The 21,413-nt window shown below is 40.5% G+C and overlaps 1 protein-coding gene across 1 annotated transcript; it reads right to left on the bottom strand.

The window, feature by feature from the left end:
* Positions 1-249: 249 nt before the first annotated feature.
* On the bottom strand, positions 250-19,877 carry IL18RAP (interleukin 18 receptor accessory protein). The gene is given in 13 exon segments (XM_009704171.1): positions 250-623; positions 1,269-1,439; positions 5,316-5,453; positions 6,315-6,469; positions 8,256-8,376; positions 8,616-8,684; positions 10,987-11,161; positions 12,603-12,777; positions 12,882-13,149; positions 14,269-14,396; positions 16,324-16,386; positions 16,388-16,443; positions 19,869-19,877. Coding segments are annotated over 13 exon segments (1,902 nt in total).
* Positions 19,878-21,413: the final 1,536 nt, after the last annotated feature.

Below are 21,413 nucleotides of genomic sequence, written 5' to 3'. Positions count from 1 at the left end.
GTCTCAACATCACAGCAAAATAATATAATAAATATAATAAAAACAATAACAAAATAATAATTTATGAAAGACAGCTCATATTTACAGTTGTGTGCAGTGCCACTTAGCACTGTCACACTGCAGTCCTTCTCGCTGTTTTGGAGTCAGCTATTGCTGACTGCAGTGACAGTCCACAGTGGTCAGCCAAAAGGTCTTTTACAATCACGTCACCATTCCTGAGCCTGCTGGCATCCCTCTGTGAAATTTCTGCTATCGATATACCAGGCTGAATAACCTTTGGAAAAAGCCCTTCAGGCTGCAATTTCCCAACATCTTAGTAGTTTTCACTGGCATGTGGTAATGCACGTATTTCCAGAACTTCTTGTTTGGAGCAGCAGAAATAGAAGACTTCCAAGTAACGACTGGTAAAATCCGAAGAGCTTTCTTCACTACTGGGGGCAAAGTCTCTGGCTCTTGGAAGGCCTGAAACTTTATTAATACCAGTTTGATCTTTTTGTCTTCCAATGCACAGTTCACCGCTGCCTGCAGTTCAAAGATGCTTGGTCCGCTGACGTAGGCTGGGCTTAAAATAATTATTGCTCGTCTGCTTTGTTTAATAGCTGCAACAACTTCATCTGTGTACGCTGGAGAAGAAATGGTGATCATTACTGCATTCCATAACGGACTTTCTATCTTATCCATTCCTTTACCACAACAGCTAAAAGCCAGAAATAAGGAAAACCAAAAAGAGGGATGCTGAGCAATCATATAACCCCTAGAAATGTGTTTGCTATCAGAGGGTACTGCTGCCATTCGAACGCAGCCTGGAGAACACAACTGGCTGCACAGGAGGTGGAGGACACAGCTGAGACCTCAACACACTTTGTTGCTACTCAAACAGGGTCTCAAGAGACACTTGGACTTGACTTTGTCTCTCCCAGGGACAAGTACTGAGGCCTTTCTAATTAATGCAGGTAACACTGACTAAAGTTGCTCAGAAAGTAACTACTGAAATATTTGGGGTCTTCTATTCAGGGAATGGAGTCTGCTTGCAAAGAAATCCTTGGACAAGAAGCTTTGTCTCAGCCCAGTAGCTCCCAGCGACCACACTCAAACGTACATATGTCTCAGCAGCAGCGGCCAGATATAAAGATCAAATCACAATGAGATTTGAGCAGAAACTCCAGTACCAAAATATACTGTTTGCTGATCTGGTGCATAAGGTTTTTTGGAAAATGAAAAACAATTTTAAAGAACTGAAGATTTTCTACCATCCATAGGGACCTTACCTCCTCCTGGAAGAATATCTCTTTCAAGAATGCATAACTTGTATCCGTATTTATTTTCCAGCATGTCTGGAAGAAGCTCCAGGGCAAATTTTTCCTCACTAATTAAAGTAGAGTCACTTTCAGAAGAGTCTAGCTTTGCATAGGACACAAATGCATCAAATTCTTTGCCATCTAAAATAAATAAGTAACACTGTATACATTAACAAGTCTGGCTGAAGCATTCAGCTTCTTTCCTAATGCGCAGTTTCCATTTATATCTATTTAAGCAGGCACAACACAAACCTAAAATTATCACCTGTTCATGAAGTACAGCCATCCAGTCACCCAAAGCCAACCCTTACTCCTCACTGTCTTGTAAATTTTGTGGACATGCAAAGCAAATGAGGAAGCTACAGACGGTGCAAGGAAGTTTAAATCAGGCATTTTTCTGCATTTTCACAAATATGTGACAGTTTTCACCAGCAGACGATCTGGCCCCTTCCAGGTAAAATCCATGTTGTAGGGAATTACTCCTAATCTTTCCTCTCATTTGCTCAAATGCTGATTCCAAAAATACTCATCAATGCACAACCTACTTTGAAAATATAGTGAATTTTAAAGGAACAATGTTCTTAAATATTAGCTGCTTGCAAAAGACACACTATTGTCATATACACTGTTATTTTTGTATTCAGAGAGATTGGTGCAAGTAGCAAAGCCTAAATCTGATCTAAATATCAGCGCAGACACTGAGTACTGACCAATTCCTGAACTTTGTTTCAGTCTCATTAAAACAATATGTTTGTGAAGTGCAGATGAAAAAGATATGAAGAACTTTTCTGAGCTTTGAAACACTCCCAATGACCTGAGTTAAGACCGTTGTTAACTAAAACGCAAAAGCAAATCTTGCCTAACTAAAATTTGAACTACACTTGAGGGAGAAGGAAGGAAAACAAAAGGAACTGCTGGTGAAAGCAAAAGGCACAAGTGGACTCAGTCCAGTTCCCCATATGTAGTTGCTTGATGCCAGTTAAGGGTCCTAAGGTTGACGGGACTGCCAAATTTGATGTGGGAACTATTGGAGACTGAAATCTTTTGGAATGGCAGGACACCCTCAGGTAGCCCAAATGACATCAGACACCTACATTCAATCATCTGAGTTATATCATATGACAATACAGTTAACAGAAACCAGAAAGAAATTCAGCTGTTTAGCACAGGGTCCTACTGCAGGGTGCTGCTGCAGGGCGAGCTGAGAAGCTCTCTCGATTTCACCTTGTTGACTACATCTTCACTGCATGGGAACTGAGACACCTACCTCAGCATAGACCCTAAGTAGTGGTGTTGAGTATCACCCCATGCCTCAGTGATAACCCCCTGATTTCTATCCCCAGGTGTAAGATTAGGATCACAAACCTAAGCTAGAACCGTCAGGTTCCCACAGGATCTAGAAGAGCCCATATGGATTCCAGGGAGCAAAAGAAATACACATGGAAAACTCATGACATGCATGAGCTGGGGTTGAACATCTAGATTCAGAAGAAGCACGTAGCAGAAAGTATGCCATCAAACTAAAACATAGGTGTGCAGATTAGGTTTAGAGGCCAAGGATGTGCTAAGACCACACACATTACATTGCTGCTCCTCCACCCTGCTCCTGGCCACACATTTCCACCACTTCCTTCTACAGGTGCCGAAGGTCTTGTGGTAACAAAGGAAGCTGATTCACTTTGCTAGCTACTCACTGTCTTTTACTGAGTGACTTTTCTGCCAAGTTGAGCCGATTTAGGCCCCCACAAGTGAATCACCAAAAGCAGGCAGGCAGGACTGGTGCAGGAATTGAAGGTGGGGTAGCGGGTTGCTAGATTGGTTTAGCTGAACTTCAAGCTCCTTTAAAAACAGTTTTTAAATTACAATAAATGGCACTACAAGCCAGATATTCCTCATTTCACCCACAGAGGTCACTGCAATCTTCCTAGACACCAACCATTAATACGTATATCACCATTTTCCTTTATAATATTACTACTACAATAGCAAGTTAAAAACGCATCCACAGTAAGCACTAAGATTTTTTTCTCTTGGAATTGCACAGAAGGACAGTTACAACCTGAGGAACTTTTGGCACAAACATTAGGATGCTCAAAGGATAGGAAATGAATGAAGATCCGAGTTAAGAAAAGTGACTGCATATGTGATCTATAAATGTTAGTATCACAGCTTCTGCACTGTTTCTTTCTCCTTGCAGAGGTATATCTGAATTGGCTATGGAGGGTTAGAGAGGCATGAGAAAAAATGTGACCTTATTGCTGTCTTCAACTACCAAATGGAAGCGTACAGAGATGATGGCGACAGATTCTTCTCTGAGGTGCACAGTGACAGGAAAAGAAGCAACAGACATAGGATGCAACAAGGGAAATTCTCATCAGATGTTCATGAAAAAGTTTGCACTGTGAGAGTGGTCAAACACTGGAGTATGTCGTCCAGAGAGGTTATAGATTCCCTGTCCACAAGGTCCTGAGCAACCTAGGCTAAGCTGGCTCTGCTTTGAGCAGGATATGGATCAGATGACTCCCAGGGATCCCTTCTAACCTTGTGGGATTTTGAAATTCCCTGATTCTGTGCTAAGAGGGATGGGAGGGATCCCTTCTAACCTTGTGGGATTTTGCAATTCTCTGATTCTGTGCTAAGAGGGATGGTATGGAAGAAATGATGGAAAGGAAGAAATGTCAAAATAAAGTCGTAACTGCTGCTTTGCTGCTCTTTAAGCAAGCCCTTTCAGACCTCAGGTGACTTGATATGCATCCACATGAAGTGAGGAGGACATAATCGTGCAGGTCAGAACAGATTTTATGGCCGATCACCTTAGGCAGAAAACTACGTGGGTAGGCACAACTGGTTTGCACACACCATGCCCCCACGCTGCAATTGGTGCTGTGGGCATGAGGTACGTCAGAGTCAGGGAGCAGGACAGATGCTGCCACGGTTGAACCCAAAGCTGGCTTCAACTTCAATGCACAAATCTTGGCAGGTTTGTCTCTGTCCTACTGACATACGGGGTGAGCTCTAAGGGGACTTTCCTGAGGTTCTTAAATCAATTTGTTACCAAATAGAGGGGAAATTTTGAGCGATTTCCCAAATCGCTTTTGCCAGCTGCCTTAGGGCTCACAAAAATACTTTCCAAAAGGGCAGTTCATTGTCTCATTGTGTATGTATTTACAGATATCTAGACACAGTTATTTCACACTCACATATAACCTACATACACACACGCAAACACAAAACCAAACTCAGGCACCTGTATCTTGACCTGCACCAAGATTCAAGAAATTTTAGAAAAATTTCCTTGGGCACATACTATCAGATTTCTTTCAACCCATGTGAGAAAATTATATGTTAAGTTCTTTGAAGTAGGCACAGTCATTTCTGATACGTTTTTACGCTGCCTTCTATGTTGGAGGCCCATTTTAGCTGAGATGATGGGACAATGCTACTACAGAAATTTAAAATATCGGAAGCTCATCACTCGTGTAAATGTCAAGATGGTCAACATAATTTTTAGAAAGCAAATACGAACATTCTCCAAATGTACGCTTCTCAGTTCGTGCCTTATTTTTCTCCTTTGTTTATTCTTCTGAGAAATTATTTCACTTCAAGGGAAACATACAACAGACTCTGGAGTCCTTCACTTAGTTCTGCAAGGCCATTCGATTCTTGGCCACACGTTCTGTTGAACACTTTGGGAGAACGAGGTTAAAATGTTGGAGATGCTTTGTTATTCCCTGTGAAGTGACTGCCAAAATTCAACTTCCCCCTCTGATCTTCCATGGGTAAATTAAGGATCTTTAAAAGGCTAACTGTGACATGTCAGTTGGTGTTAGATATTTCCTCCACACTGGCTTTTTTCCAACCTGAATCCACTGAGCATCTTGCTAGCTTTAACAGCCTTTGTATTGGCTCAAAGAGAACAAGGTCCTTAAGAGAATAGTTACTTCACATCAGATTAACCCACATGGCAAAAGGCAGTAGAAAAACTGGAGTGAATTAATACTATACAATGTTTCTTACCTCCTATAGTTTCGTTGTGGATCAGATAACTTCGGTAGATCAGTACTATTTCAATCCAGTGCTGGTAAATAAAGGCAGTGCACAAAAGGAATGCAAATAGAGTAGAAATGGCACTGCATAGTATGTATAAGAGAAACACTGTAGAAAGAAAAGGGTCTATCATAACTTAGGTTTTCCAAAATAATGTTGACACTTAGATGAAAAACTCAGTCCAGAAATGGGGGCAAACCACCTCACAATCTTCATTCTTGCCCTGCTGGCAAACTTTAGGGAAGGCAGGAATTCATTTAGCTGCAAACCTTAACACAGGGTTTCAGTCTACCATCAGGGACCTTTTTGAATGGTATCTCCTTGACGGTACGAAAAGCCAATCTGTGATGGACGGCACAGAGAAAACGGTCTGTGGTACACTCAGCAGGGCTGAAAGTAGTCATCGCTTGGGATGGAAAAGTCACATCAGAACATACATAGCTGCACACAGTGCCCTGCTGGAGTCTTCCTGTGCCACTCCAATGATGAATCTCCACTGTGAACTATGGTTCAATGATTTAATTTCCACACTGATTCTGGTTTTGAAAGGCTGCCACATTCATATCAGTTATGGTAACTTCTCAGAAACATGCATGCTAAGGACTGGGGAAACAAACAGAAATGTCCTATGAAAATCACGGAATATTATTGCCTTCAGCAGCCTCTCTGCTTTAGTAGATTGCGTATTAAAGTTCAGAAATGCTACTCTCCTCTTCTTCCTCCCAGTTAATCTCCAGCTTCCACTTGGCCCACCTGCCTGCAGTAAGTCCCCAGATACCCCCATCTTTCTGAGTAGTCCTCAGAATAATCTGCCTTTCTAGACATCTGACAAACCAAACTTTTCCCATCCAGCTTCAGGAAACTTCTGCAGCTGGCTAAAAACCCAGTGTCAATGGGGAATGGATCTGTAGCAGTGAGTAAATCAGAATGAGTCTTCAAGGGGAAATAGTCATCCATCGATAGTTTTACCTCTCTGCTTTCTTTTCAGCTGGATCACAGCGGTGGCATTCCCCACCAAATTCTCGGCAAAGCACGTGAAGTTGCTTTTGAGATCCCTTTCGGTAACTTCTTTCAGTTTCGCAACATGAAGAAGTGTGTGCCCCTTTAAACCTTGCGGATAAACACTAAAGAGAAAAAAATATGTATTTGCATGGTACCTTTGTTGTTCATTCACACAGTCTCCAAATGTCTTAAACACAAAGAAAGAGGAGCTTGCAACTACTTAACATTCAACTTGAACTTTTAACAGTGATGCAATATTCTGATTTGGAACTTTCGTTTGGTTTTTACATTGTAAGAAAATACTAACATCAAAGGTCAGCAGACTGGAAGGATTAGTCTTAGTTCATCAGCTCAGCAAAATACTTAAGCACTTACCTAGTTTTAAATATATAGCCCTCTTTGACTTCTACAAGACTATTTGTGTTTTTCTAAGATATAAAAAATTCCCCTAGCGGAAATGCAGGGAAATGAAACTTCAAAAAGGAGCCCCAAAAGAGAACCAGCTGGGCAAAAAGACTGAGCAGCACAGCCTCTTGTAGAGGGGTAAAAAGCCCAAGGACAGGACAGGCAAACAGAATATGACAGATGTAAGGGATGGAAGTATAGGAAATGGAAAAGTAACAGAGGAATCCCTTTGGGGCTGACTGAGAGCTGAGGGGAACAGATCTGTGTCTGCAACCACTCCATAGTACCCAGAGTTTCTAAATCTCCATGTTTCTCTTTCAAAGCCACAAGTACAGGTGTCTCTGGGTGGCCCTGAAGGCGCCTCTCATCCTGGCACTGCAAAATGGCAGTCTGCCATGGCCCTACCTCTGTTAACTCAAGAAAAACAGGCAGGAGAATGGGCAAGGATTCAACCTGTACCGAAAGTCTGCTGGGAATGTTTTATTCATTTTTAAATGTTTTTTAATGTTTTTTAAATTAATTTTTTTTTAAATAAACAAACAGAAATTGTATGCACACAAAAAGCTAAAAACTTGGTAAGAAGAATATTACAAAGCTAAACATTCAAAAGTTAGGAAAATCCAATTTCCAATCTACCTCATGAGTGTGTGTGTGTGCACGCGTGTGCGTGCATATGTGTGTGATATCATCATTTGTTATTTTTTCCCATATGACTCCTATTAAGGACTTGATTTTAGCAGTGACAGCAGGGCTTTTGCTTCCCCTGGTGTACAGAAAAGTCTTCCCATAAAGGTGACTCAGTGCTGTGTAGTGAAAGACACACTTGCCTCTGTTGCCTCCATGATGTTTCTTGTTCAAGTTGGACACCGCCTAAGTGAATGAGACACGAAAGCAGAGGAAGGAAAGGGAGGCATGGTAACTATTTATATTGTCTCCAAGTCACAGGAAACCTTTCCTCTACACGTTGCTTCTCTGCAGGGTCTGGTTAATTCTTGACAGGGAAGACTCATGAAATTCATTGTCCCAAAATTCAGTGCTACAAGTCCTCAGACTGACTCAATAAAGGCACCCCAACATCTGAGGCACCCAAACTCCTTTCAATGTCCACAGTACTGTTTTACTAAGCTGGTTTATTCCCCACTTGGAGACAGCTTCCAAAGACAGATTGTGTGAGTTGCTAGCAAGGCACAACAGAGAGAACACCTGAAAACAGCTGATGTAGGCACAGGCAACCAAGCATCATTCACGTTGAAGCTGTCCATGAGCTAAAGCATTAGGAAGAAGAGTTAAGATTGCACAGAAAGTCTAAGTTCTTGACTTTATGGTCATCAATATGTGCTTCTGTGTGTGAAGTGCAGGTGCCTGCCACCTGCTTATGGACGTACACATCAATATGTTGAAGGACAATGCATTCAGTACAATGCATTCAAGTAAAGTTATTGTAGAAGGATTTTTACAGTTGGTGACTGTAGTACTAATCAGACTACTCAGGTTTTTTCTTACCTTGTTTCCTGATTCAATTCCTCATTTATATTTTCTTTGTTGTTTCTTTTCCATGTTACCCTCATTGAAGAAACTCTTTCAAACCCAAACTGTACACGGCATTCCAATTCAAGTGGCTTTCCTGGAACAAATTAGCACAGGGAAATCATGCATGGAGGTCACCAGAATATTTTACTCTTAAATAGCCTGGGATCTGTATAATATCCATGAAGATATATATCAAAAAACCCCCTACATTTTATATAAAATCCTTATATTCCTAGAGAGCAAAGCTGTTCTACTTTATCAAGACCTATAGTTATCTATCAATACCTTGTTTAAACACTTTCTTTCGCTTTCAGATGAGGAATTGACACTTACCAAGCTCTGCTTCAAGGATCACCACACCATTGGGATACAAGAAGTTTGGTGGATGGATAGTGTTTTTTGCTGCAATTAACAGGAATACTGTTAATAACTATAACGCTATCATCAGTGCAGAAGACCAGAGAAAATATCTTACAGAATTCTCCTCTTCAAATGTTAGGTGGAATTTAGACACTTAAGTCCAAGAGGATGATTTTCAGTTGTTGAGGTGTCTGAGGGGGCACAGATAAGGGAATTTTGACCACAAAACTTAGGTAGCTACTTAAAGACCTGCTATCTCAGTTATTCTGAGGCATTGCCATTTACATGAGCTGAGCAGCTCAGCGTTGAGTCTGCACTTAAGGTTATTTAGGATTCAGAAACTACAGCCCCCCTTGCAAAACCTCCTGTCAGGCTCATACAGCACACACACCTCATTCACAACCATAAGTGCTTGTATTAAAATAACTGTGGGTTTTTTTTTTTCAAAACAAGGTTTGCCAAAGGGCACAGATAATGACACCCACAGTTCGTACAATCTACTAAGCAATTACCCAGGCTGTGGAAGAACAGCCTGAAGGGGTTCACCCACAGCTCTGATATTGTAGGAAAGTCCCATACTGCAGGAAATGGTGCCACATGACACTTTTTCTTTTTTTTTTTTTAAACCAAGCCACAGTAGAGAAATGTATGCAAGATTCAGGGGGAGTACATATGTATATGGCACCTTTGAAGTGTTTTCCTGACTGTGCTGTGAAGTGAGGGAAAAGAACTGAGAAGTACAGTGCGTTAGCTCAGGTTCAGCTAGATCAGAATAAAAGCAGAGCTAGTCCATGCCTGCTTGGAAAATATTGTGGGAATATAGACAAAAAGAAGAGTGAAAGAGCACTAGACATTGTAACCCAGCACATGGAGGTCTAAAATGTTGGTGAGACGTGGTTTCCAGGCCCTGTCCTGATGGGGTATATATATTTTTCCCATGACTCCTTAGTACCAGATGCATCAAACGTCTGCAAAAAAGGGACCAGCTGTTTCAGAGGAGTGCTGTCCTCACTAGACCATGTAGTTTCAGAGGAGTGCTATCCTCACTAGACCACAGAACCAGGTTGCCTCACCTGACACCCTTCTTTCGCTCCCTAAATCTTGTTCTCCCTTCCACAGAGTGGCCCACTTCCCACCAGGATTCTGAGAATAGGTCCTGTGCAGCTGTCACACGGAATCAGCCGTACTGGGTCCATCCAGCTCAGGATATAGAACAGAGGCAGCTACGCTTTCCTCTGGGACCTGTGATTGACTGGAGTGACTGGAGTGTCTGACAAGAATGCCTTAGAGCACTCAACCACAGATATGTGGAGAAAAGCATAACCACATCTCTCTTTAATCAAACTAAACAGTCTCCCTTGTTCCTGATCCTGAGTTGCTAGCATACGCTCTTGCACAGTGTTAACGTTGCCCAACAGCACTCTGCCAGAGAGTATCTGGGCTTCGTCTGAAGGGCAGCAGGGTAAAGTGAATATTATGGAAAAAGTTACCGTGATTTGAAGGAGAATATAAGGCCATGCCATATCACTGTGCCACAGAGTTCTGGCCAGTTTTATTTAGTAATCCATACAAAGCCTAAAAGAACAGGTCATGCAGGCAGTGATGCTCGCCCCCAATCAGCACACGCAACAACAAATGGCTTGTTCGTTAGTTAGATTGTCCACAGGTCTCCTGTTTCATCTGCTGTTAAAAAGTTACGTAGGAGATGGGCAGTGATCCCACCAACATCACCTTCCTCATCACTCTCAAGTGAAAAAAATTAAGGTCTCACAAGGATCAATTTTTTATCTAACTCCTACTTTCATATAAACCTCTACTTCAGGGACAGAGGTAGGACTGCTTTTGTCCACATTTCTCACACAGGCTTGGCACTCCTCTACTTCAGGGACAGAGGTAGGACTGAGATACACTGCTTTTGTCCACATTTCTCACACAGGGTTGGCACTCCTTCCTCCTAGTGTGCAAATAACACTCTTCATACAATACATGGAGAACACTGGCACCAGTTGGAGTTTCATGAATTCTACTCCCAGATCAAGACATCTAAATCCTTTTGCAGATTTGATCCCCACTGTTAGGAACTACAATAAATCCAAGGCAGAACTAGATCTTGAAAATGATGGCATTGTATGCTACATGTTATTACTGAACATTGGAGGTTCTAGACAATGTCCCAGGATGTCCTCAGAGTACTTGGAAGAGGATTTTAATGATTGTGTAGCTAATTCAGTTTATGGGTTTTTCAGAACTAGAGCCTGAAAAAAAAGATATAAATAGGCTAGGAAAGAATAGAGAAAATATACTTTATTTCAGGTATTTTACTCTGAGTTATTATATTACTCACCGATGACTTCTACTGTTACTGCTGTTCTCACTGTCCACTTGGTCGTCTTGTCATATAGAGTATAATCACAGACATATATTCCAGCATCTGTCTTATAGGTTGGATTCAAGTGGATTTCACTATTCTTAAGCTTTAGGCTTTGTCTGCTCTTCCTAAGTTTTATCTGATGACCATCCTAATGAAAAGAAAATAATATCGAGGAATTAGAAGTCCTTTTTTTGTTGTTGTTGCTGTTATCAAATTATATTTTCAGATATTTGGATAGGATTACCGTGGCAGTAGGTCTAAGTCAAACTCTTTCCACTGAAGCCCCCAAAAAAGACTTATTAGGAGTCTGAGGACATTTGCCAGTTATATTAAAAAACTGTAGTCTATAATATGTGAATACCATTGTCTTTTTAAAAAATTATTTAAAATTTGTGGTTGCTGAAATGTGAAATCATGAATCTAAGCTAAATTAAACTCCTGTTACTAAAGAGCAACAAAAAGGATCACTTTTCTGATGGACTGGGTATTTTTCATTTTGTAAATAAATTATTTTGAAAACATTTTCATGTTCTTTTATGAGAAATAAATAATGGGTTTGGATTGTCTGAGATTGACAACACTGTCACTACTTTTAAAAGGATGAAAACTGACAATTTTTTGAAAAGTATCCCTATTTTTCATCTTAGCGTATTCATATTCTCTAAGACACTAAGAATTTTCCCTAAATCAAATTCCTGAAAAAAATCCACTAAAGCAAAATGGAAAGAATCTCCTTAAATTCAGAGGGCTTCAGATCAAGATGTAGGTAAAGATATACCTCATTTAAAGTTTGAAAGTAAATGTAGAGTAACTTTGACCAGATTATAATTCTACTTGATAGAATTAATAACGTAAATAAAACTAGGCAGTAAAATGCACAATTGAAATCTCATTTTCATTTGCTCATTTATACACGCTTAGACGGTATATTACAATCCTTACAAACACAATAGGAATAAATTTTAGCTTGCAGGTATTTCAGTGGTCATTTGAAAAAGAGTAAGTCAATAATGTTTCAGTGAAATAGTGTTTCATTAAAAACAGGAGTCTTGGAAAGAACAATTTGAAACATTAATGTTAAAATAATTTTGTTTCTAACAAAGCCACATTTTCTTTGGTATATTTGATATTTTCAGAATTTTAGATGTCAAAACAAAACTTAAACTTTTAAATTTCAATCATATGTCAGTTTTATAAAAAAAACTATTTTGATTCTCAATTACTTCAATTTCTTAGCTGAAGAGAAAGCATTTCTAGGCTTCTGTTTCATGGAATAATATTTTGGGTATAGCATATGTCAGTTTTATAAAAAAAACTATTTTTATTCTCAATTACTTCAATTTCTTAACTGAAGAGAAAGCATTTCTAGGCTTCTGCTTCATGGAATAATATTTTGGGTATAGTAAATTTCTTTGAAACTCTTACAGACTTGATATATAGCAATTCAAGATTCTCCTTTTGGGTTAAATTTTTAAGGCTGCATTACCTGCCAAAGAAGAGTTCAAGAACCTACAGCCCATGAGCATTAATGACACCTAAGGCTATACCTCCACTAAGCTTTTTTGAATGCTCAAGAGAGTCACTCTTACCTTGTACCATTTCACATCTGGCTTTTTTGTATGGCTGTAGCATTTTGTCCCAGGACAAGTTATTGAATTCCCACTGTCGGCAAGAAGATATAGCATATTTGTGTCATAACCTGAACATTTTGCTGCCTTCTTTGTTTGAACCTCCAAAACAATTTTGAGACATAGGACTTTTTCCCTGAGTGATGCAGAAAAAAAGTTAAACATTTAATACACAAAACAAAATGAAACAAAACAATTAATTATTGTATAGAAATATAAGCCTTTTGCTCCATTACATACCATATCATACAGATGTACACTCCAGAAGCATTGTCCCTTACTGGTTTAAACCAAAGTGCATCCCCTTTGGGAGAAGGATTAGAGCTTTCCTTGATAGCCTTCAGTGGGTCTTTATCTTTCTGACGCCAGAACCATTTCACCTTATGTTGTTTTACAAGTGAGTTGTTATAAATGTGGGTAGCATCTCTATCTGGTAAAGCGCATTGTAAAACAAACTCCTCATCACTAATTGCACGATACCACATTTGAGGTTCAACATGGGAACATCCTGAAAAAGATGACAATAAGATATCAGTACCACCTGAAAGAATACACAGCCCTCATACTTAAAAAAAATAATTAGGAATGCTACAAAAATACAATTTTACTTTTCTTTATGTTAAATAATTTTTTATGTGACCAGATGCTGGGCTAATAGAAAATCAATTTCCTTAAACATGAAATTTGTCAGTGTTCTCAAAAGTTTATTCAAAAGTTTCCAAAGGTTTATTAGGCCTTTTTGAAAAGCCGAATGTGAAAGTAGCTTAAGATTTTTAGTGAACTGAAGATTTTCACAAGGGTGCTAACCTATAAAACCTCAAGTCTGTAGAAGAGCAGACGCAGCTCTTCTAGCTCTGCTCATGTTAAAGGAGAAGGGACTGACACGAACCTGAAGAAGCAGAGCCTGCCCACCACCCTCCCTCTTTAGGGTAATACTGACAAGCATTATTGTCTCACTACTTTAAAACCTTTCCTCTCTGATGTTTCAGTTACCGTCACTAAAATTAAACAAACTTTTGGATTCTGAAAGCTGTGGTCACCCATCCTAACCCCGAATTCTCTAAAGGCTGACTGACCTTGCTGTATATCCCCTCCTGCCAGTCAGGATGTGGTAACCCTTGAAAGTACGGCAGGATTTCACTTCAGCAGAAGGGAGTGCATGAAACCTTCGGTTCCTCGCCTGCCCACCTGGGAGACTCTTCGCAGTTTCAGTTTCTCTCTGCAAACTGAACTGGATCAAGCTCCTCCACATAGATCGTGTGGGTGGAAGACATTGATGTATCGGTCTCACCCTGCCTTCCTCTTCCTTCTGCCCCCGACAGGCTTAGACCAGCTGCTGGAGACTTCAAGGAGTCACAGAAGCAATTCATTTGCTCCATTCGGTTCTCAGAAATTCTCTTTTACATTTGCCCTTTTCATTAGGGAACTGAATTTTGAATCATATTTAAGGTAAACTCTATTACCAATACTTAAAAAGCTTGCAGAAAAGCTAGAAACAGCTGTTTGCCTCACACAAGCACGAACATGTGCAGGAAAAACTCATGAAAGCATGGCAAAATGCAGATCCACTTTTCTCAGCTGTCAGAAAGCACCACGAACACCAAACCTCACCACAGCAGACTCTTACCTAGCAAATTAATGTCTCTAACTTCTGCCCCACTGACAAACAATGCTAGGATCCAGCACAAAGTGAGCATGATTTTCTTTATCAATTTTGGTTGATATTCTGAGACTTTTTCTTTAAGAATCATCTTGCTCTCTGTAAAAGAGGAAAATAGATTTTTTTTTTCTAAATAATACTCCAAAAAGATAGGTAAACAATTACATATTTTATTATGTAGCTCTATAAAACTTACCAGACAGTATTTCCTAGATATTGTGCTTTTTAAAAATGGGTTTTGCAGCACTCTTCCTACTCATACTATGCAGGATAGATGATATTCAAGAATATGCAACAGTTTCTTTAAATACATCTTGCACAGAGTTGCTTACAGATGGATTTCCAAGCTACACCTACAGCAATGCAGAACTCCACATCTGGAGTGGAAATGCAGGTCTTTCAGCAGCTGTTACTGTTAGAAGAGGAACCTGTCCTCTAAGGTGAGATATAAGATACCAAATAACAAAATCAACATTTATCTAATTACAACTATCAGCAACAGACTGAGAAAGGCGTAACTGGCACCAAAATCCATGGAGCTCTGTTGTATCTTGAAGGCCACCAGGCCTGGAGTGTGTAAACTGGATTCCTTTGTGATTAAACCAAATCTGAAGATGTTCTGCAGCTGCAAATGGCACTGAATCCATGGGACTGGAGTAGAACTATGCAGAATTAAAACCCTCAAAGCATGTACTGCGTGGACACTAGGTCTTTGGTTCCAACTCTTTCACCCAAGAGACATGCTTCTATTGGGCTTTATTACCAGCTAAAATGGACATACACTAAGATGTCCATTAGGGTCAGCAGACCAACCTAAAAAACTCTTCTTCTCCTCCAAGACTTGGCTGCGTGCGCAACATCACGCCTCACTTCTGCACCACAGTGCTGTGCTGCATGGCTTGAATGGCCCTAGCAGAGAGACCCGGTGAACAGGGTAACATCCACACCATCAGAAGGTACCAGCTCTGCGGTGTGCCATCCATGAGCTGAGACCCAGAACTTCCCCGGGATTTGAGAGTAGGTCCACAAAACACTCAGCTGCACCCAGACCCCTATATTACAGCATCCTGTTCAAGGTGAAACCCCAAACCCTATTGTATGAAGTGTTTTGCCTCTCCTACTAAGAGGTTTGGTCTGTGTCCCACAGTCTTCTCAGCCACAGGGCTAGAGGGAAAGCAGGCTGTCAAGCATGCATATTCAACCGCCATGGCTTCATTTGGCTGTTTAGTAAGAACATATCCAACATCTGTGATTCACATGTCTGGAGCACCTGATTCAGGAGTAAAGGTCATGTGCTTTGCTGATGTTCACATCATGCAACTCTGCATTGTGCAACTGAGACATCACGGAGTTATTTTTTCTTTGCTCATTTGGTCACAGAGTGACTCTGCGTTTGCAGAGTTGCCAGAGAGACACTGAGTCAGCCCAAGGGAAAAAAAGAAAAGGTCCTGCAAAGGCTAGTCCCTTGTCTGTTGGCACCTCATGCAAATCAGACACAACTCATACAGGCAGGCAGCAAGAGAGCATCCAGTGCACACTGAGCTAGCAAGAGAGGTGAAGAGAACTCCCACTCTGCACTTTTTCAGGCAGCTATTCTGTGTAGAGAGGAGCACTTTAGTCACCATTCTCTTCAGTATGTCTCTATTCCTTGCAAGTGAACGGAATGATCTATTTTTACGCTCAGAGGTCACATGGAGTAGGTTAACTCATTTGTCTTAACCCATCCTGGTGCTTTGTTACAGATTAGCTGCTGTCAACTGTCATCACCCCATACGTTTAAAATCATCCTGAAACTCCAAGCCAATATGTATGTCTGAATAAAAAGACAGTTTCCTACCAGCACTGGGCAAAAGCCCTCCTAAGCTTTAAGAAGACTGTCTTATCCACCACAAAAGCATCAATGAATCTTGAATCTGGGTTTATAACAACCGCAAAGACTTCTCTCAACACATTTATTAGGGCTGCATCTCTAGCCCTATTAATACCGTATAAAACAGAGGACAATGTTTTGAGTTATGTCACCCAACAGCCCATGTGGCAAAGGCATACTGATGCCAGTAGCAAGCAGGACCCAAGAGCCTTGTGTGATTCTGTGCTGCAGTCCCTTGAGCCAGTGAGCTGATGTAATGGGGAAGTTCTTATCTACTTCTTCATCCTCCCCACTCTCCTCTCCCTTGATCCCAGTCAAATGGTCCAGCTCCTCTCCTCTTACAGCTCTGGTCCTTTCTGGTGACTCATTCAAGCCATTAAGTCATCAGAAGCTACCTGAGGAGTGCCTGGCCTGGCACAAGATAAGCAGTGGAAGCATTTACTTCCCAGTTTCCCATTAGTCTGTAACCGGGGACACGCAGGCGATGTGTAGCAAAACCACATCAAGTGGCCATTCACAAAGCATTTAATAATGCCAGTGATGTATAATTTCTCTGCTTTCCAGTTTACTGTCACGCCAACAATACCCTCTTCAAGCTCAAAAGGTCACCACGAATGGGGAAGAAGTGAGAAAGGGAGGTTAACTAATGAATGCTATAGCTTTGGTTAGCAATCTCTATAATTATCTATTGTCTTTTGCTGGTCATGGCAATACATCACTGCCAATTTTTTTGCTAACTAATAACTCTTTAGTTAGAGAACCTCAGAAACTTTGCATTTTTATAGTGCTTAAAAAACATGGTAGCATGTCAAATTAAGAAGTGTCATCTTGCAAGTGTGCTTGACAGGAAGAGAGAAATTCACAGCAGAAGCAGACAGCCATTACCAAAGGAGAGAGGTACCTGAAACAGGACAATCTTAAACCAACCATCCAAGTGTATTTGCACTGCAAGTGGACTCAAAGTGATTCGGTGACCCAATATATCCAGTGACTCATTTTCCCTTGGTCAGTATCTGCCAGACAAAGAAAGCACTCTACTCTGGGCAACGTATTACCAAGATTCTCTCCACCTTCTCCTGCCATGTGCACACTCATATTATGCTATCCTTAGTCTAAGGATTTAGGACGCCATTTAATTGGAAAGTACTTATATACAAAGGAAACTAATATGGTCTTAACATAATCTCCTGTGGTAAAAAAATGTAAGAGAGAAGAATAAGAACTGTATTATTTTGCCTACGTTTCAACTCCTAAAGGACTCTCACAAGAAAACAGTAAATCTCTCTATCTATTTCTAGCATTTTGTTTGTATTTACACAAAATAGAAGAAAAAGAAATCAAAATCAATTTCTTGAGAGCTGCACCAAGTTTCATTATATCTCTGAAGTCTAGTCAAGAGTGGCATGCTACAACCTTACAATCTACTATTCAGATTCTGATGAAAATCACTTCAGTGTAAGAGCTATCAATTCCTCTGTCTTGTGTTGGACTTCCATCAATGGAAAGGTAAACACAATCTGATTCTAGGAGTAAGATTAGTAGTAACCACACAGAATAAAAAAGCTTCACCATCTCTATAAAGAAAAAAAAAATCTAATTCAGCTACTTACTAAGATGCTAGTGTTTTGTCTGACCAAGCAATTGAAACTAATTTACTCTAAAAGGTACATTCAAAGACAATAAAACCAACTCACCTGTCAAGCAGATGGGGTAGGGAGGGCTAAAACGTGAAGCTAAAAGTTATAATAAAAAAAAATTTATTATCTGAAAATCTTACCTGCACATCCTACACTACATGATAAGAATTGTGGTTAGTTCTAGCTGTGCACTGTGTTGAGTCTGTTTCCTTTACAGGAATTTCCTCTACCTCACTGTCACCATCCCTTCCTTTCTCAGTTTAGTTGCGTTAGGTTCAAAATTTCCGGGTCATTTTCTTGTAAAAAGAACAGGGGAAAAAACTTTGCCCCTAGTAAAAGATCAAAGCATTTTGGGTTCTAAAATCTACTTGCATTGTGTGCAAAAATGCGTTTTTAGTTTGCTTCATTCAAGAGGAGGAAGGGCAAAAGTTTATTTCTTTTTTTTTTTTCCCAAAGGCTGCTACTAGATGGCTTTAAAAAGTGTGTAACATCTGAAATCTAAAAGAGAATCACACTTCTGCCCCTTACTGAGTATTATTCACTGTAAGAGCCGAGTTGTCCTTACCCTTAGTCTCCTCAGCTACCTTCGACACCCACTGCAAGTGGGCACTAGGAGGGGGCTGTGACACACCATTGTGTTTTGTGTCCTCCCAGTTAAGCCTTGTTGGTTACCCAAATGCAGCTTTGGCAGAAAGAGAAAAGAGAAGCTCTGATGAATCTGAGCTATCTGTGACTTGCCCCTTGGATCTGCCAGGCAGGCAGAGCACTTCAGCATATACAGCCCCACACGGTCCAGCCCCTCTTCAAGGTTCCTGTATGGATACAAAACCCATAAAAGACGCGCTGCCCAGTGACTCAAACTACATAAAAGCATCTGAGAGCACCTTGTCATCAATTCAGACCTCAGTTCTCCCTGTTTCAATAGAGGTTATGTGAATATGTAGGTCTGGTTTGCACCAGAGTTATTTCAAGCACAGTTGGACTTGTTTCCTCTTTCCTTGTGTGAGGTTCCCTCTCTTTACTGCAGATTGGCTCAATTACTCTACTTCCACAACAAGAAGCTAAAAAAGGCTTTTTGCTGCATAACAGGGGATTTCAATGTTCCCTCTGCTTATATACATATTCCTTTATGCAATGATCAGTATTAATGCTTGATTTTGTTGGGTTCTGAGCATTTGCAGACACAGGATTTATATTCTCATCTTCCACCACGTATTTAGCTCTCTGCTCTTTCTAGAACAGAGCCCACTGGCAATACAGCTGTTCAGTGTTTTGCCTCAATACCAAATATATGTTTGGTTTATAAGTTACAAAAGGCTCCAGTATATCTCTGTAGGTTTCAGTATAAAGAGTTAAGCTTTTTGAAGGTGTCCTTTCTGACTAGAAAAAACACAAACATTTTACTTTCCTCTTGCCTTGAAGAAATTACAGAGTGCAACACAGATAAAGCCAAGCCCATGCTGCTTGCAAACCATTGCTCAGACTATCAGAAAGAGAACATGGTTCTTTCCCAAAGATGCATCTTACAGACACAAAATAGATTTCATTCATTTTAAGTACTAGTTGTCATACTTTCCAAGTAATAGGTTTATTACACTCAAAAAATTTAGTAGAGCAGTCCAACAGTTAGAGCAGATCTTAGAAATACACCAGAAGCGCCAGTCACATAGATTTTTGAAAGCCATGCTGCCAGAAGACTGAGTGGTATGTCATACTGGCTACCACACTGGATGAAAATCTTGTCAAATAATACTAAATATTTGGCTGAGCCTCTGCTTCCGTTCACCCCTTCCTTTTTTGTAAAAGTATATGCTAAAAAAGCAGCCTCACACACCTATACTTCTCAGATTCATATTTATCCTTTGCTGCTAGAGCAAGTTTATAAAGAGGGTAAAAGATCATTCCAGAATAACCCCCCTGTTTCCTCTCTCTCCCCTCCTTCTCCTCCTCCTCACTCACTCATCCTCCCACTCACACATTTAGTGTATTCTACGCTATAGCTCCAGGAAATGGTGTTTCCCCACCTCTGTGGAAAGTCAAGGTCGGGGTCCATATCTTACCTTGTCCATCTTACTTTTGCTCAAGCATTTTGCCAGCTGAGAAGCTGGGGGGAAAATGCACCATCTCAGTGTGTATGTAGTGCAGTCCTACAGTGCTGGGAGGATTACGTCTTAGTATTCTGGTGCTATTCTAGCTCAACACATTTACACATCACCTCCTCCTCTGCCCAGCTATGGTTAACACCAAGAGGGTAAGAAATTTTCCGCTCCAATTATCTTCTACACTGAGTCAGTGGTGTTGGTTCTGCTGCCACAGGAGGTGTCTGAACAATATCCGAACATGAACCTCTGTCTATTTTGTACTAGGTTATGTAGTCGGTGAAATGGCGCACTGTCAAGGGCAGTTTATAGAGCAGTACGGTAACTCACCTATTATCCCTCTGCAAAATAAGGGAAATTAGTGTTATTTAGTACAAATTTGCTGCAGTGCATTCTGCCTTGGGCATCAGGGTGTAACATGGCTAATGGCTAGTGCCACAGCAGCACTTTGGCTGTACTAAAAACAGAATAGTCACTTGCCAACAAAGAACAAGCAAAGCAAATACTCGCGACCCAGGTCTTTAAAATCTTTTCACTCTCACAATCTTTAGTGTTTAATTAGAAAAGATTGTCTACCATCTCAAATTCCATGGCAATCCCTTCTTGCCTTCCATGATAGTCTAGCCTGCTTACTGCAAGCCAAGAAACATAAAACTGACAAGGATGACCATTGTTGTATTATGGGTTTTCTTTCAGAAACTTACTGTGCTCCAGCACAAAAGTAGGTCAGAATAGTTTCTGCACTGCTCCCATAGGAGACCTTACTCTTCTAATGGCTTTAATGCCCATCGTAAATTTATTCACGGCCATGTGTCCCTGTGTGAGTACCGTTCCCTAGCTTAAACAGCTCGTCTTCTTTCCAGTGCTTTTTCTTTTCCTAGATGCATTTGTTGACAATGTTCCTATTCCTTTCCCTGTTCATTTTACCAGCCTGAACAATTTAAACTCTTCTAGGATCCCTTCACATGATTCTTCTGGTGATCCTCATGGTTCTGCCTTGCAGGTCTCAAGGTCTCCCTTCACTGGAAGCACTTCATTGGTATTTGCACTGCACTGTTTGATTTCCTTCATCATGCTGGCAGCTGGCAACAATCCTGAGGTTCTCATAAATTTTTATTTCCAAAATATGAGTTCCATCCCTGTAGCTGAATTTTTGCTGATAGTCCCCAAAGGCAGTATCTTCCTTAAATACTACATAAATAAATATGCTTAATATACTACATATTAAGCCAGTATACACAGATAGAGACATTGCTATCATAGCTGAGCTGAATATTTAGGCTCGAGTCTCCAACTGAATGCGATTCAGAAATGAGGTGTACCCCATAATGAGGACCCTCAAGAGATCTCCTTGCTAGGGATATTCAGATTATTCCTAGTATGTACTGACAGCTCTTCATGAACAGACACAGTCACGTCTGAATTTGACCAATTGTTTCTAAAAACTCAGATTCGTACGGCATTACAAATAGTTTTGGAACCTCTTATGGAACAGCATTCCTTCAC

The sequence above is a fragment of the Cariama cristata genome, unplaced genomic scaffold, assembly GCF_000690535.1.
Source record: "Cariama cristata isolate BGI_N322 unplaced genomic scaffold, ASM69053v1 scaffold87, whole genome shotgun sequence".
NCBI classification, from domain to species: domain Eukaryota; kingdom Metazoa; phylum Chordata; class Aves; order Cariamiformes; family Cariamidae; genus Cariama; species Cariama cristata.
The sequence above is the reverse complement of the archived record's forward strand: the minus strand, read 5'-3'. Positions and strand labels throughout refer to the sequence as shown.